The 18,180-nt window shown below is 42.2% G+C and overlaps 1 protein-coding gene across 1 annotated transcript in view; it reads right to left on the bottom strand.

The window, feature by feature from the left end:
* MCF2L2 (MCF.2 cell line derived transforming sequence-like 2) overlaps positions 1–18,180 on the bottom strand; it is a 280,616-nt gene that overhangs the window by 138,146 nt on the left and 124,290 nt on the right. Inside the window, exons 11-12 of the mRNA XM_018047459.1 lie at positions 12,541–12,732; positions 9,958–10,149 (exon numbers count right to left, since the gene is read on the bottom strand). Coding sequence (XP_017902948.1) covers positions 9,958–10,149; positions 12,541–12,732 — 384 coding nt within the window. The remainder of the gene's footprint in view (positions 1–9,957; positions 10,150–12,540; positions 12,733–18,180) is intronic.

Genomic DNA, 18,180 nt, shown 5'->3' with positions numbered 1-18,180 from the left:
GAGCCTGTACCTCCCACTTGACTGTCAGCGGCTGTATTCTTTTCACCACTGTATCTCCAGCACCTGGAACACTGCCAGGCACCGAGTGGTTCAGTTCAGTTCAGCTCAGTTCAGTCACTCAGTCATGTCCGACTCTTTGCCACCTGATGGACTGCAGCAGGCCAGGCTTCCCTGTCAATATCAACAACTCCCAGAGCTTACTCAAACTCATGCCCATTGAGTCGGTGATGCTATCCAACCATCTCATCCTCTGTCATCCCCTTATCCTCCCACCTTCAATCTTTCCCAGCATCAGGGTCTTTTCAAATGAGTCAGTTCTTTGCATGAGGTGGCCAAAGAATTGTAGTTTCAGCTTCAAAATCAGTCCTTCCAATGAATATTCAGGACTGATTTAATTTAGGATGGACAGGTTGGATCTCCTTGCAGTCCAAGGGACTCGCAAGAGTCGTCTCCAATAAGACAGTTCAAAAGCATCAATTATTTGGCACTCAGCTTTCTTTCTAGTCCAACTTTCACATCCATACATGACTATTGGAAAAACCAAAGCTTTGACTAGATGGACCTTGGTTGGCAAAGTAATGTCTCTGCTTTTGAATATGCTGCCTAGATTGACCATAACTTTTCTTCCAAGGAGCAAGTGTCTTTTAATTTCATGGCTGCAGTCACCATCTGCAGTGATTTTGGAGCCCCCAAAAATAAAGTCAGCCACTGTTTCCACTGTTTCCCCATCTATTTGCCATGAAGTGATGGGACCAGATGCCATGATCTTAGTTTGCTGAATGTTGAGCTTTAAGCCAACTTTTTCATTCTCCTCTTTCACTTTCATCAAGAGGCTCTTTAGTTCTTCGCTTTCTACCATAAGGGTGGCATATGGCATATCTGCATATCTGAGGTTATTAATATTTCTTCCAGCAATCTTGATTCCAGCTTGTGCTTCATCCAGTCCAGCATTTCTCATGATGTACTCTGCATATAAGTTAAATAAGCAGGGTGACAATATACAGACTTGACGTACTCCTTTCCCGATTTGGAACCAGTCTGTTGTTCCATGTCCAGTTCTAACTGCTGCTTCCTCACCTGCATACAGATTTCTCAGGAGGCAGGTCAGGTGGTCTGGTATTCCTATCTCTCAAAGAATTTTCCACAGTTTGTTGTGATCCACATAGTCAAAGGCTTCGGCATAGTCAATAAAGCAGAAGGAGATGCTTTTCTGAAATTCTCTCGCTTTTTCAATGATCCAACAGATGTTGGCAATTTGATCTCTGGTTCCTCTGCTTTTTCTAAATCCACCTTGAACATCTGGAAGTTCATGGTTCATGTACTGTTGAAGCCTGGCTTGGAGAATTTTGAGCATTACTTTGCTAGTGTGTGAGATGAGTGCAATTGTGAGGTAGTTGAGCGTTCTTTGGCATTGCCTTTCTTTGGGATTGGAATGAAAACTTTTTGAATGAAAAATGACCTTTCCAGTCCTGTGGCCACTGCTGAGTTTTCCAAATTTGCTGGTATATTGAGTGCAGCACTTTCACAGCATCATCTTTCAGGATTTGAAATAGCTCAACTGGAATTCCACCGCTTCCACTAGCTTTGTTTATAGTGATGCTTCCTAAGACCCACTTGACTTGGCATTCCAGGATGTCTGGCTCTAGGTGAGTGATCACACCATTGTGATTATCTGGGTCATGAAGATCTTTTTTGTATAGTTCTTCTGTGTATTCTTGCTACCTCTTCTTAATATCTTCTGCTTCTGTGAGGTCCATACCATTTCTGTCCTTTATTGTGCCCATCTTTGCATGAAACATTCCCTTGGTATCTCTAATTTTCTTGAAGAGATCTCTAGTCTTTCCCATTCTGTTGTTTTCCTCTATTTCTTTGCACTGATCACTGACGAAGGCTTTCTTATTTCTCCTTGCTATTCTTTGGAACTCTGCATTCAAATGGGTGTATCTTTCCTTTTCTCCCTTGCCTTTCACTTCTCTTCTTATCATGGCTATTTGTAAGGCCTCCTCAGACAACCATTTGGCCTTTTTGCATTTCTTTTTCTTGGGGATGGTCTTGATCCCTGCCTCCTGTACAATGTCACAAACCTCCGTCCATAGTTCTTCAGGCACTCTGTGTATCAGATATAATCCCTTGAATCTATTTCTCACTTCCACTGTATAATCATAAGGGATTTGATTTATGTCATACCTTAATGGTCAGGTGGTTTTCCCTACTTTCTTCAATTTACGTCTGAATTTGGCAATAAGGCGTTCATGATCTGAGTCACAGCCAGCTCCCGGTCTTGTTTTTGCTGACTGTATAGAGCTTCTCCATCTTTGGCTGCAAAGAATATAATCAATCTGATTTCGGTGTTGACCATCTGGTGATGTCCACGCGTAGAGTCTTCTCTTGTGTTGTTGGAAGAGGGTGTTTGCTATGACCAGTGCGTTCTCTTGGCAAAACTGTATTAGCCTTTGCCCTGCTTCATTCTATACTCCAAGGCCAAATTAGCCTGTTACTCCAGGTATTGCTTGACTTCCTACTTTTGCATTCCAGTCCCCTATCATGAAAAGGACATCTTTTTTGGGTGTTAGTTCTAGAAGATCTCATAGAACCATACAATTTCAGCTTCTTCAGCATTACTGGTCAGGGCATAGACTTGGATTACTGTAAAACTGAATGGTTTGCCTTGGAAATGAACAGAGATCATTCTGTCATTTTTGAGATTGCATCCAGTTACTGCAAGTACTTCAGACTCTTTTGTTGACTATGAGTTAATATATGCTGAGCAGGTAAACACTCACTAAGCCAAATCCATTCATGGTAGAAAAGGATGTCACATGCCAACTTACAAAAGAATGATTCCAAAATGAGAAATGTAACCTGAATAAAGGCCCTCATGGAGAAAAGACTTCAAGTATTATAGGGGAAGGGGTAGCTAAATTTTGAGGCAGGATCAAGGGAACCACAAGGATGTGTGATGAAAAGGATATACATTTAAATTTTATTCTGTAAGACCTCTTCTCTCTATATAAGTAGGAAAGAAATAAACTGATGAAGTACCAGGAGAAAGATGGAACTCAAACATGTTCTCACAAGGGAGTATGTTCCCTAAGGCAGAGATTCAGGAGAACAAGAAACCAGAACTGTTTCACCTGGGTTTCCCCAAGGTCTGAATCCAGCTGAAATACGTTTCTTTCAGCATGATGTCCCTTCAATTCTGGTGGGTCAAGGAAGTGGGTAGCTTTCTCTTTGTCATGCTGACTCTGACATCCATCTTGTCAGAAAGATCCCCTGGAGGAGGAAATGACGATCTTTCCCAGCATCAGGGTCTTTTCAAATGAGTCAGTTCTCCACATCAGGTAGCGAAGTACTGGAGTTTCAGCTTCAGCATTAGTCCTTCTCATGGAATATCCAGGGTTGATTTCCTTTAGGATTGACTGGTTTGATCTCCTTGCTGTCCAAGGGACTCTCAAAAGTCTTCTCCAACACCACTATTCGAAAGTATCAATTCTTTGGCACTCAGCCTTCATTATGGTCCAACTCTCACGACTACAAACGATACAAACCATAGCTTTGACTATATAGACTTTTGTTGGCAAAGCTGTCTAGATTTGTCATAGCTTTCCTTCCAAGGAGCAATCGTCTTTTAATTTCATGGCTGCAGTCACTGTCTGCAGTGACTTTGGAGCCCAAGAAAATAAAATCAGTCAGTGCTTCCACTATTTCTCCTTATATTTGCCATGAAGTAACTTATACTTAGAACTGGACATGGAACAATGCTCCATGAACATGAACATCATTCAAAATTGGGAAAGGAGTACATCTATTCATCGCCTCCACTGTATAATCATAAGGGATTGCTACCTATTTTTATAAATCAAGTTTTATCAGAAAACAGTTGCTCACTTTCATTTATGTGTTATCTATCATCTATGACTGCTTTTGTGCTAAAATAGCCAAGTTTGGCAGATTCATCAGAGACTAGAAAATCTGCAAAGCCTGAAATATTTGCTGTTTGGTCCTTTTCAAAAAAATTGCCAATCTGTGGTCTAGATCAAAACTTTTCAATAGAAATATAATGTAGACCATGCATGTAATTCAAGATTTTCTGGTAGCTGCATTTTAAAAAATAAAAGGAAACAAATTAAATCAATTTTAATAATATTTTCTTCCACCTTTGTGCAAAATATTTCAACGTAAATCACTGTTGTATAATTAACTATATTTTAATGAGATATTTTATGTTCTTTTTTCAAGTAAATGTTCAAAATCCAGTGTGTATTTAAACAATGCAGCTCAAATCAGACTAGCTGCATTCCAGGTGCTCACTAACCACATGTGGCCAGTGGGTACTGGATGGACAGTTCAGGTCTGCCTTCAGATCCTCCACGGAGTGAGGCCAGACTCAGATTTTAGTGCAGAAGTCAGCCTTGACAGGGCCTTAGGCTTTAGGGGAAGAGTTGTTCCATAGCTAACATTCCAAACTTCAGGATCTTTGCTCTTTCCTCAGAAGATGGTTCAGCATAGAAAAGACAAATTTACTTTTTCCAGTTGCCAAATGTGGCAACCTCCCTGGATCATCCACAAGATGATCCAGGTCAGAAGATCCTGTCTCCTGCATCTCCTGCATTGCAGGCAAATTATTTACCACTGAGCCACTGGGAAGCTTCCCATTAAGTCGGTTAATATTTGCTTTATAGATTTAGGTTTTCCTATACTAGGTGCATACATGTTAATAAGAGTTATACCCCTTGTATATTCTTGTATTGATCCCTTTATCATTAAATAATACTCTTCTTTGTCCTTTATTATAGACTTTGTTTTAAAGTCCATTTTGTCTGATATTACTACCTTCTCTTTATTGCTGTTTCCATTTGTACAAAATATCTTTTACCATCCTCTCACTTTCAGTCTGTGTGTCTTTAGCTCTGAAGTGAGTCTCCTGTAAGTCACATATAGAGATGTATTCTTTTTTAATCCAATCAGCCATTCTCTGTCTTTTGACTGGAGAATTTATTCCACTGACATGTAAATAATTATTGATAGTTTTGTACTTCCTGCCGTTTTGTTACTTGTTTTCTGGTTTTTGTAGCTGTTGTCTGTCCTTTCCTTCTTTTAGTTTCTTAACTCGTGGTTTCATGATTTTCTTTAGTATGCTCGTGTTCCTCTCTCTCTGATTTTTGTATATCTGTTGTGGGTTTTGATTTGTGGTTATTATGGAGTTCATATATGTTTATCTGTAACTATATTCATTTGTTTCAAACTGGTACTCAGTTAAATTAAAACACATTCTAAAACAGCTACACTTTTTTACTGCCCCTCCCTCATGTTTTGTGTTTTTGGTGTGTATTTTACATCTTCATGAGTATCTCTTCACTGTTCACTGTACTTATGTTTAATTTTATGATTTTTTATCTTTTAATCTTCCTACCAGCTTAGTTAAGTGGTTCATCCACAGCCTTCACTACATATTTGCTTTTACTATTGGAATTTTTCCTTTCCTATAGATTCTTACTACTTGTAGCATTTTCTTTCCACTCTGGATCATCTCTTTTAACATTTATTTAGTATTGATGAACTCTTTTAGTTTTTGCTCATCTAGTAAGTTATCTCTCATTTAATTCTAAAAGGTAATCGTACTGTGTAGAGTATCATACATTGTAGGTTTTTTTCTTTCAGCATTTTAAATATATCATAGCCACTCACTCTGGACTGCAAAGTTTCTGCAGAAAAATTAGCTGATAGCCTTATGGGGGTTCCCTTGTATATAGCTCTTTTTTTCTCCCCCTCTTGTTGCCTTTAGAACTCTCTTTATCTTCAACTTTTGTCATTTTAATTACACCTAGTGTGGGTCTCTTTGGGTTCATCTGGTGTGGGCTGCTCTGTGCTTCTTGTACCTGGTTATCTGTTTCCTTCCTCGGGTTTGGGAAGTTTTCAGCTATAATTTCATCAAATACATTTTTGACTCCTCTGTCTCTCTCTCTTTTTTCCTTCTGGGGCCTCTATAATGCAAATGCTGGTATGCTTAATGTTGTTCCAGTTCAGTTCAGTTCAGTTCAGTCGCTCAGTCGTGTCCGACTCTTTGCAGGGGTCCCTTAATCTATTCCATTTTTAAAATTTGTTTTCTTTCTGCTATTCTGATTGGGTAGTTTCCATTATTCTGTCTTCCAGACCACTTCTGTATTCTTCTGTTTCACCTGGTCTGCTGTTAATTCCTTCTAGTGTGTTTTTCATTTCAGTTATTGTATTCTTAAGTTCTGACTGGTTCTTTTTTATATTTCTTAGTTCCTTGTTAATATTTCCACTGTGTTCACCTATTCTTTTCCCTAGTTCAGTTAGCATTCTTATTACCAACACTTTGAACTATTCATCTGGTAAATTATTTATCTCTGTTTCATTAGTTGTTTTTTCAGGTTTTTTTTTCTTGTTCTTTCATTTGAAACAAACAACTTTTACTGTCTTTTTATTCTGCTTAACTTTTTCTGTCTTTATGAAATTAGGTGAAACAGTTCTCTATCCTGGTCTTGAAGGGGTGTCCTTGTGTGGGAGCATCCCTAGATAGTCTGCATGTGCCCAGTGGCTTTGGTGGGAGAGCTGGATCTGACATGAACACAAGTCATGTCTTTCCTTAGGGTGCGCTGGCAGCTAGCACCTTGGTAGGTTATGGGCTGGAGATGGAGGGGCTGAAGCCAGAGCCAGGTATGACTCAGACTTCCCCTCAGCTCAGTGGCTATCACTGCCCTATTGGGTGAGGGGTCTAATCTCAGATTGCTGGAATAGAGGCCCTGAGAGTTGGATCTGAGGTGGTTCTATTCTGTGTGCTCTCCCCCCTTTCCCCAGAATTGCCCCAGAGGGAAACAGTGCTGGAACAAGAGGGGTCAGAGTGGGCACCTGGTGTGGACTGGGGTGTGTGCTGGAGTGGTTCCAGCACATAAGTCAGAATTCAGACTACTCTGGATCTGCCTCCTCCATGAGCACCAGTAACGGCAGCCCTCGCCCCAGTTTGGGTGCTGTGCCAGGTCTGAGCCAGCTCCACACCCCAACCCCCACAACTGTACTCTTCCAAAAGCTGTGGCAGCTCTTGCCCTAGTGTCAAGCTGCACCACAGAGCAAGAACTGCCAAGTGAGCACTTAGCTTGGGCTGAGTCAGTCATTGGTGCAGACACAGGAAACTAGCCAGAATCCTGGGGAATTTCAATGTGCTTCATCCACCTTGTTTCAGTTTTCAAACCAACTAAAGGGACTCATCTTCCTTGTTGCAGATCCCAGGGCTGGGGTGCCCATATGTGGTTCAAATTGCTCACTCCCTAAAAGGCCTGTGTAATCCCCCTCCTTTTTTGTGTCCTCTCCCAGGGGTGTGGTCCTGACCTAATTCCATATGGATCTTTCTTATAGCTTTGGTTGTATAAGTGTCTTTCTACCAGTCTCATTTGTTTTCAGTGAGAATTGTTCCACGTGTCGATGTAATCTTAATGTGTTTTTTGGGAGAGTTGAACTTCGCATCCCCCTATTCTGCAATCTTGATAACCCTCTCTAGGATCATTTTGTACATTTCCTTTCCCAGTCTTAGATATGGCCATTTCTCCAAGGAGCCCAGTTCTCTTTAACTGGAGAATGGTATTAGAAACTAAGATATCAGAGGTGGGTGTGCTCATTGATACTAGGGGTCTTGTTTCTATGCCTGGAACCAACTGTCCAACTAAGGAGATACATGTATCTATACCAATGTGTGTATATGCATATAACAAGGATTATTTCTATATCTATAGAATACTCATTTTGACAACCAAGTCATTACTCCTCAGTGGATAAAACTCTCTGACAGAATAGGATATCTGAATATTAACATCTAGAATTTTACTCCAAACCAAAAGAAGAAAAAGATGGGTTTGGGGGACTTGGAGGGTCCATTTTGGGTTTTAAAATTAAATTTCTCTCTGGCCTCCTCCTTCCTCCTTGTTTCTGCCTATTTCTTGGAAGTGGTTTTTTAAGTTTCACTCATTTTCTGGTGGGAGATGTGGCTATAACATTTGCTGGTGTTGGCCAAAATGGCATCTGTGGCCACAAGTCTCCCTGGTTGACCTGATAAACTTGTTTGTGCAGCTAATGGACGTGGAGCTAAATGAGACCGTTCTGCTTTGGGAATACGATCTGAGGCTGCCAAATCCTGGGTCTACAATATAGCACAGATGCTAGATGCACCTTCTCTTTGTCCTCTCTGTAGGGAAGTAGAAGGGTCCCTGTGTTAGGGAAAGGGGACCATCCTAACTACCCCCAACACCACTTTAAGATCATATCTTAACACCAAAACACACCAGGAAGAGTCAGGGAAAGACTATGACTGAGGCACAACCCCACAACAAGCTGCCCTCACTGTACTTGGCCCACTTGCCACCTGCCTGTGCATTTGTTCAACAAACATGGACTGTAAGATACGAGGCACAGGCTAGGCACAGGAACACAGAGGTGGGTGAGGCTCTTACCTCACTGCAGCTTCCAGTATAATAAACAAGACAGACATTAAAAATAAATAACTAGAATACAGTTTGCTATGTATCATTTTGGAGCAAAGGATCTTAGCCTGGATCCATGGATATCCTTCAAGGTGTTCCCTTAAAATTAATCATAAAAGCTATACATACTGGGCATTCCTTGTTTGTTCCCCCATTACATCTTCTCTACACTGCTCTGTGTCCCAGGAAGCCGACCTCTACAGTCGCCATCAAATGGGCTCACTAGAGGCCCATGGGCTTTTAGTTGGATTTGGCCAGTGAGATGAACCACTAGGAAATCTGAGAGGGAGAGAAAAGTAGGGCTATATATTTCCCCACCGGCTGTGGCCTCTGCCCAAGGCCACAGGTCTTATGGGCTATCTCTCTTACAGCCACAGCTATAGTGCTTCTTGAGTTCCCATTTGTCTTTCAGGCCTAGTGGTGGTAACTGTTCCCTATTTCTTGCTAGTCCGGGGTGCTTCACCATCCATATTGGGTTTCCTAAATTCTGCCCATATCTTTGTAAACAGTACCTACATCAAGTTCCATTCAATCATTCTGAGTACAGAACCGTAAAAATATGTGTATCAGATTCTCAAAAGGGTCTGTGACTCAAAAGAGGTTTAAAAAAGCCCCTTCAGAAGAAGCACATACAAGGTGATATGGCTCTAAGAGGAAAGTGTATTGTCTATAATTCTGTTGGCTTCGCAGAACAAGTGCTCCTCTCGAAATGCAAATCTGATCCAGTTATTCTCCTTCTTAAATCCTTCAGTGTTTCTCAGAATAAAGACCAAACTCCTTCATATGCCCCACAAAGCCCCAGCTCATGTACCCCTCTCTAATCTCACCCCAAACACCCTTTGTGTTCTGTACTCCAATTGTTCTGAATTTGGGGTTCTGAACTTGTGCCAGGCTCCCTTCAGCCCTGAAACCTTGCACATGCTGATCCTTCAATCTGGAAAGCCTCTCCCATCTTCTCTATTCATTTTCCGGGCCTTGGCTCAAGTGAATCTTCCCAGGGAACTTCCCTGACCCTCAGTCCAGGTCAAGTTCCTCTGTTTTATACCCAATAGAACCCTGAATACATCCTCTTAAGCACTTATCTTGGTTTGCAATACATTTTTGTGTTTTGTATTTGATATTTATTAATGTCAGCCTCTCCTGTACATAAACTGTAAGTTCAGTGAAGGATGGAACCACATCTATTTCTGCTCATAACTGTGTCCTTGGCCTTCAGCACAGAGCATGATATGTCAGAGATGCTCACAAGTATTTGCAGAGAAATGAATGACAGAGAATGAAAGTTATTTGAATCAAGACATGAAGGGTCAGTTTTCCAGGAAGCACAGACCAGGAGTCTAAGAGGCCACTTGAGAGCTGGTTAATCTTCTCAGTACATTCAACATAAATTTGCTTGGGCAACATGCAATGTCCCCCCACATCCCTTTCCCAACCACAGATCAAAATAACTCAGAAACATTACCTTTATATCAAGAGTGAGCATCAACTCATACTGGTTGTAAAAGTCCTTGGAGCTGGGCAACTGGTACTCCTTTGCTGTGCCCAGGAATGTCTCAATGTCATTCAAGGCAATGTCAACACCCTCTCGGGACTGGCACTTGTCTACAGCTTGGGAAGCCAAGAGGTAGACTCCTGCTTCACACCACTGGCTGACCTTTTGGAAAGAAACACAGTGCCCTGTGCAGTTAGCCTGCCCAGAGCTCAGCCACCACCATCCTCAGGAGGTCCAAGCTCATATGGGGTCCATAAGGATTCTGAGACAACAGGCAATCATCATGAGATGTAATGTCATCCAGGATCAAGTTTAGAGGTCCAAAAATATAACCATGAGGTGGACAAGGCCAAATCAATTTTATATCTGCAGACTTTTTAGGAAAGTTACTTAATAAAAAAATAAATCACATAAACATTCTTCTCCGCTGACAATAGTTGCCACATCTCTAAGAGGAGAGAGTTGAGTTGTTTCTATGTTTGGTCTAACCATTGAAAAATACCACAAATGGCTTTTTGGGTCTAACCTCTAGGCCACTTTTCTTGCATCTTAATTGGTTACAAGAGCACAGAGTGAAAAATGAGACTTCAGACCTGGGCCCTCCATGCCCTCCTGATAGAGGGAATGTCTCCTTTAACAAGAATACCATTTTCCTCTGTCCACATTTCTATTTGTCTTTCCAAGGGAAGAATCTAAGGATGCAAAACTCTTGACTCAGAACAGCAGTACTTAAACTTTCCAGAATGCCGGGATGAAATCACATAGGTAAAGAATTCTAACAATTTGATTTTTAAAAAACTTAAACAAACAAGGGTCCTTTTCTAAATATTTATATGAAAAGAAGCTACCCTTGCAAGTACATCTGCATTACCATTTATTGCGTGACCTGAAGAGGTATGTAAAATAACTGTACAGAGAAAAAAGATCCAAATGGAGCTCTGAAGTAGTTATCTCTAAGTGGGAAAATTATAGGCAACTTAAGTTTGTCTTGACTTTTCCCCTAAATTACCTACACCGAATGTGTACTACTTTTAGAATTACAAAGAAATCATATAAAGATATATTAAAATGGATGATTCCCATTGTGTGGGGATGAGGAGGGGAGTGGAATGTAAGTAGCATCCATGAATAATTGTTTTCCTCCTCCTTCTGATATTTTTGAATTTTCAAAATAATATGAAATTATGCTTTGATACATACTGTGAAAACTTTCTCTTTAAAATCATGCCTATATCTGCAGAAAATACTAGGATCGGGTCTTCTGCAGAGTCACAGCAGCTACTTGTTCCCTGACACACACACACACACACACACACCCACCCCCCACAGATTGCATTAGGCTATTATGTCTGGAGCAGAAATGGAGTGAGGGAAACAGCAGCTAGCTAATCTTGCTAAGAGCACAGCACACAGAGCAGGCTGTGCTCCAGGCCCTTCTGAGCCACTTGCTTCGGGAGCAGCTGTATTTCCTTGACACTAAAATCCCTGTGGCAATGGGATGATGTAAACAGCCTGGGCGGGTGCTCCCAGCTATCAGAGAGAAACAACTGTGGGAATGGAGCATGCTGACTCATGGTATGAGCCCTGTGTTGGCTGGAACAGCTGATAGGGAAGGCTCCAGAAGTCAAGGCCCCTGCTGACTGGCCACCTGCCTCAGAGATCACCACTGAAGGGCAGTGGGGTGTGGGCGGAGGCACCCCCTCCCCGTGAGCACTCTGCATACAGAGTTGCAGTCTAGTCTAAGGAGTCTGAGTCTTGGAATTTAGCCATCCTGACCCGAAATCTGCAATCCCCTATTTACCCCATGTGTGGTCTTGGGCAACCTTTTATTCCAGGGTTCCTCAGTGTTGTCTAGGTACCACCTGCATCAAATCACCTGGACACTTGATGAAAATATTGATTTTTGGGCATCATCCCAGACTTACTGAATCAGAGTCTGCAGAGTGGTCCATCAGGAAATCTGCAATTATAGCACGCTCACCTTATGTACTAAATGCTGTGACTCATTGACACATTCAACTATGTTGAATATCAATTTCTATCTCTTAAATGAGGCCATTATTATCTTCCTCACAGGTTATATTAAGGATTAAATAGATGATGCAATTATGCTCCTGGTAGAAACACAGTAGGTACTCAATATATAGTAGGAGTGTATAATGGTCATTATTACTTAGGCTCCTTCAAAAGGATTCACAATCTGATGCCTTTAATGAGGAGAAGCACTTTGCAACTATAGTGCTTCATTCTCTGTACACTTGATGGGGCATCAAGAAAGGCTGGGTCAGGTCAAAACACACTTTAAGTCTGAGTCCACACAGAAGATGTGGACTTTTTTTCATTCAAATGGGATGTGGTGGATGGCTAGGGCATTTTTCACCTTCAGTACTTCTATAACTTCAGATTGGTACAGTTTTTAATGCCTCTTGAGTGCTGTTCCACATGAAGCACTTTATCCTCTCAACAATAATGAGAGTAGGGAGGGCAAATATGATTAAGACTTCTTCACAGGACATTTTGCACACATTATGGTCACGGCTTAGTTTTGCTCACCTTGTCCAACCTTCTATGCAACTCCAAGGACTTTTCTAAAATGTCATGTTTCTTTTTGTTTTCATTGATGAAGTCATCACAAAGGTGCCTGAGCTCCGCACACCTGGGTCTGATGAAGTCCACTGCATAATGGTGGCTTTGGATAAGCTGGTCCCCAATTACTGCAAGCAGCTGGGCCTTTTCCAAGGACTCCTGCAAAGTGAACATCCACAGCCAAGCATCAGAAACTGAGTCATGGAGAGGCCGGGATTTACCTGGCACTGTGTGCTTCAAATCTGGGGAGAGGTTAGGGAAATAAGTGGTGATCAGGTTTTAGGCTGAGAGCATGGGAAAGCGCTGGGGTGGTTCAAGGTCCCCAGGAGGCCTAGCCTAGTCCAGCGTCATCTGCACTCTGAAGAAAAGCAAGTCATTCATTCAGATATTTGTTGAATTCTGGGTTAGGCACTGAGGATATAGCATTAACAAGATAGGATTTTTCAGTTCAGTGGAGAACTCAGATACTAAATGAATTATTAACTATTATTATTAATTATTAATTATTATTAATGTAATAATTAACTTATTACAACTGTGATAAATTCTAGGGCAGAAGAGCATGAAGTGTTACACTGGACAGAATTGGAGACTGAATTATCCTGTCAACTAAATGAAAAGGAAAAGAGATAGACATGTTGCCCCAAGGAGAGAGGAGAGTGAGTTGAGGTTGAGAAAATGGTAAAGATCTGGTTTGGGCAATCCTATGGAGAGATCATGAGACTTAAGAAATATGTTTGTCTAAGCTGTTTCCTGCAGCCCACAAGGTCCCTGTCTGCTCTCAACTCATTAGCTCAGCAACCGCATCTCCTACCTCTTTCAGCACAGCTTGTTTTGTTCTAACCACATGTGCCATGTTTTCCTGTTTTTAATTCATTCATCATATATTATTGAGTACCTGCCATGTACCAAGCACTGTCCAGGTGCTGGGGGTTTGGGAGTAAACAAACCAGGCAAAAATCCCTCCCCTCATGAAGCTTACATTTTAGTAGGAGATGCAGGCAATAAACAAATATGTAGATGATATAGTATCTTAGTCAGTGATGAGTGCTATGGAGAAAAAGTAAACAGGGAGAGGAGGGTGGGGAGTGCTGGTGGAGGAGCTGCTATTTTAAAGAGGGCGGTGAGAGAAGAGCTCACTGGGAAGGTGCTAGCCGTGCTGTGCAGAAAAGTGAGCATAGCAGCCTGAGACTATCGTCCTTAGAAAGGTCTGTTTGCAAGGCCGGTCCGTGGCTGGCACTTGGGAAAGTCAGGAGGGTTCCTATCATCCTTAATTAGAATGACTCAAGGGACTTCCCTGGTGGTATAGTGGATAAGAATCTGCCTGCCAGTGCAGGGGTTATGGGTTCAATCCCTGGTCTGAGAAGATTCCACATTCCATGGAGCACCTAAGCCCAGGAGACACAACTACTGAGCCTGTGCTCTAGAGCCCTCAAGCTGCAACTACTGAGCCTGCATGCCTAGAGCCTGTGCTCCACAAGAGAAGCCACTTCAACGAGAAGTCTGAGCACTGCAGTGAAGACCCAGAGCAACCCCCCAAAAATTTAAAAAAAAAAAATAATGACTCATGATGCCTAAACTGTTTGTGCAAAGAGTATGCTTTATGTTGAAGACCTGCTTTCTTTTGAGTCTGGAATTCTGCTTTATGCCAGGCAGAGGCCACCAACATGACACAAGAGCCAAAACCTAAAGTGAAGGACAATCATGCAGCACTTGGCAGAAAGATGGGAGCATGTTTGACATGTTCAGGCAGCAGGAGGAAGCCACTGGGGCTGCAGCAGAGAAAGGGAGGAAAGGAGGAGACATGATCATAGAGGAAAGAAGAGGGTCTGACCAGGGAGGGCCTTGCTGCCATTGTGGGTGCTTTGTCTTTTACTCATTATGACATGGGGTGTGCAGAAGGGTTTTGAGGAGAGGATCTCATTCATATTTTTGAAAGGATTGCTTCAGCTGTGGTGTCGAAAATGGCAGAGAATAGGGAAGGCAAGGAGACCAGTTACGGAGCGACTGCTGTAATCCAGGTGAGCAACCAAACTAGCTGCTATCTCGGCACCCTTCCCTGGGATGTTCCTCCCAGGGCAAAGCTCTTAGCCAACCTCCCAGGCCCTCTCCCTCACTCTGTTTTCATTTTTTAAAACCACTTACCTCTATCTGAAAGTATTTTCTTTCTTTACGTTAATATATGATTCCTTCTTCTTCCACCCATGCCTACCGTTACATAAGCTCCATGAGATCACTTAGCAGGCATTCCATAAATATTTGGCCAGTAAGATAAAAGAATAAATGAACCAGTGAACTAGGGGATGCAGTGATCTGCTTGGCTGGAACTGTGTGAATGACACTGACCTGAGTCAAGACAGAGGACTGCCATGTCCTCAAAGGCCTCACGACAGAAGGCCCACTCACACCCTCACCGACCATGTTGAGCATCCAAGCTACCACATTTGCGCTGGTTTAGCTTTTCATAGTAACACAAGGAATCATGATGACCCCAGATGACGACAACGTGACAGTCTCCTAATTTACAGTGGTTTATAAGATTTCAACAAGCTTAAAGCCCCTGCTTCCCACCCAGTCAATGATTCACCAAGTCCCACAGAACACACCTCCTTCTTAATACCTTTGGAACACTGAGCCCTTCCCTACCACCTCCTTGTCACCGTGTGTTCAGACCTTGGTGCTTTCTGACTGGGACAGCTGGTCTCCTTGATTTCCTTTAAACTCTCCAAGTCATGCTCCACACTGCGGATGAAGCAGCAATTCCATCATGATGTCTATTCATGTCTATATCACTTCAGAGCCTCAGAGCCTTTCTTGACTCCCTGCTGTCTTCAGGAGGAAGTTCAAACTCCTGAGAAATGCACAAAAGGTCTTTCACTACCTGGCTCACACTGTGCCTCCTCCTCGCTCACTCTGTCACCCTGTCCTCTGCTGTAACTGCACTAATGACTCCTTTGTAGTTCTCCAAACAGTCAGATGGCTTTGAGCCTCCATACCTTCTCTACTCACTCTCTCTGCCTAGAAAGCCCCATCCTTCCCTCATCAACCCTCCCCTTACCTCCTCACCCCTCCCCACGTACCCACACTACTCTGGAACTAACTCCAAACCACCCTTTAGAGTTCATCTACTTCAGGAAACTTTCTCTGACTCCACCATTTTATTTTGATGCCCCTCATCTGAGCTCCCATAACACTCTATGCCTTTTCCAACCAAAACATGAACTTGACTGTGTTGTGATCAGCTATCTACTGCCTGCTGCCCGCATTATCCACAGACACTTGTTGGCATGCACCAGCTCTTTTTCAGCTGCTCTTTAAGAGTACACAGCACATATTAGGTACTTAACAACACATGATTGTTGTTTTGGGATAATGATATGGGAATAATATGATATGAATCAAGCAGGGTTATTTAGAAGAACTTAGGGACAAATACCCAGTGCGCTTATTCAAAACAGCAAAGGCCAGATAGAGGCATTGGTCACCATCACTCAAAGAAGGTTACAATGCTAATTCCTTGGACTGGTTTGTTCACTCCTGTGTCCAGAACTCAGAGCACTGTGGCATGGTAGGAAATCAATAAATATTTGCAGGATGAATATAAGAAGTAAAACTGCTCAGCCACTGAAGATTGAACCTAGGAAACATTCTGCAGCCCAGAATTTACCCCACCACCTCTGTGATATCAACAAAAACATTCACTGAGAGCTTACCATATGCTAAGTACAGTTCTGAATGTTTACATTAACTATTCCTTTAACTCTTCACAATAAACCTTTAATGTAGGGAGGTGTTTTACAAAAGAGGAGTGGAGACACAATGGCCCAAGGTGACCCGGGTAGGAAAGAGAAGAGCCAGGCTTCAAACTCAAGCAGTCTGGCTCCAGAATCTAGCTGCAGCCAACACATACAGAGAAAAATGGTTGTGCTTGTCTTGCCCGAGCTCAGAGACCTCATTTGGTTGATTGAACCTGTCTGACTTTAGCCAAATACAGAAATAGGAAAACTTGGCCAGGAAATCTCTGTTGACTTTTTTCTAAGTCCAGCACCTAATTTATTAAGAATAGTGCAAGTTTTCTGGGCTTAGGGAACTTTACCAATGGATGCTCCCCGGGCATCCTGTGGTGGTCACAGCTGCCCCGGATTTGGCATGCTGCATCACACCTTCAGAACTGTTCTTAAAATGCTTGCAATGTTGGAGGAAAGATGTGAGTAATAGGTCCAAATAGATTTGGAGAAGAGATCCATAAATATAACACATAAGTCAATACCAGATGGCTGGAAAATTACTGAAATGAATGGATATTATTAATAGCTTCTAAGCTCTGACCACCTACTATGTTCCAGGCACTCACTAAGTCCTTACTATACATCAGGTTCATTCATCTTCCCAGGGACTCTTGTGAGGTAGGAATCATTATTATCCATTTTATAGATGAGAGGATACATTCAGAAAGGCTAAGAAACTTGACTAGTATCACACAGTTAGTAGTTGTTAGAGCCAAGATTTGAATCCAGTTCCATCTGGCTCCAAAGCCTGTGTCTTAGCACCTTCCAGTCCACATATTCCAGTCCACATGGTGCTAGAATAATCGCTGTCCAGCTATGACTATCAAATCCTTTAGTTGCCTGCAAAGAACTTTACTGAAAAATCTCCAAATTGCAGCTTGTTTTTCAGTCTATACAGCTTCTACTCAAGGTAATCAGGGAACAAAACCTCCAAAGTAAAAAAAGAAATAATAAGAAAGAAATAGCTGAAATCCGGTGCTCTGATCATAAGTCTGCCTGGTTTCTTTCAGATGCTGAAAATTTCAGAAGGCTGGATGGTCAAGTTGCAGCTTGTAATTCAAAGCCTTTATTGTAATAACAAGTTATCATACCCCCCACCCGCCAAAGACTCTACTGCTATAATGGAAGATGGGCATGTCAACTGTAGAAGAAAATGGTGAAGAAGGGGTGATGCTGCCATATCAGGGAACCCAGAAGAGATCCACAGATAGTAATAGCAGAGGAGTGGAGTGCATGCATGGGGAAACGAGCCAGGTGAAACAAGAAAGGCAGAAAGTTAATGGTTGTTGGAACTGAGCTATAGACACATGGGAGTCCCTTGTACTAGTCAACCTACTTTTTTGTGTACTTGAAAATTTCCACTACAAAAAAAGTCATGTAGCCCTTCCAGCTACATTGTATCTCTAGGTTAATGATCTGGGTTCCATGTCTTCTTGGACACAGTAGGGTGACTCCTGGGCCCTAACCCTGGAGGGAGATGTCAAGGCTGAAAAAATGTTGGGTCTCACTGTTTTGTCTGGATCCATTCCTCGCTGGCCCATTACCAAAGGCCTGAGCATGCCTCACAGCAAAAACCCTATAGGAAGTTCTGCTTTTAAAGAAATGAGGGGGGACTGAAACCATCGCTTCTAAGAATGAGAGCTGAGCACCCAAAAGACAATTAAACCCTCAAACCAAAACAGGGTAAAAGAGCAGGTTCAATTAGTATGCAAGAAGATCTGGTTAGAGCTGACTCAGAGGTAACCTGTGAGGATGATACCACTACACAGAATAAGGAACCTGGCAATAACCCAGAAGTCAGTGTGTGGTTATGCTACAA

The sequence above is a fragment of the Capra hircus genome, chromosome 1, assembly GCF_001704415.2.
Source record: "Capra hircus breed San Clemente chromosome 1, ASM170441v1, whole genome shotgun sequence".
NCBI lineage: Eukaryota > Metazoa > Chordata > Mammalia > Artiodactyla > Bovidae > Capra > Capra hircus.
The sequence above is the reverse complement of the archived record's forward strand: the minus strand, read 5'-3'. Positions and strand labels throughout refer to the sequence as shown.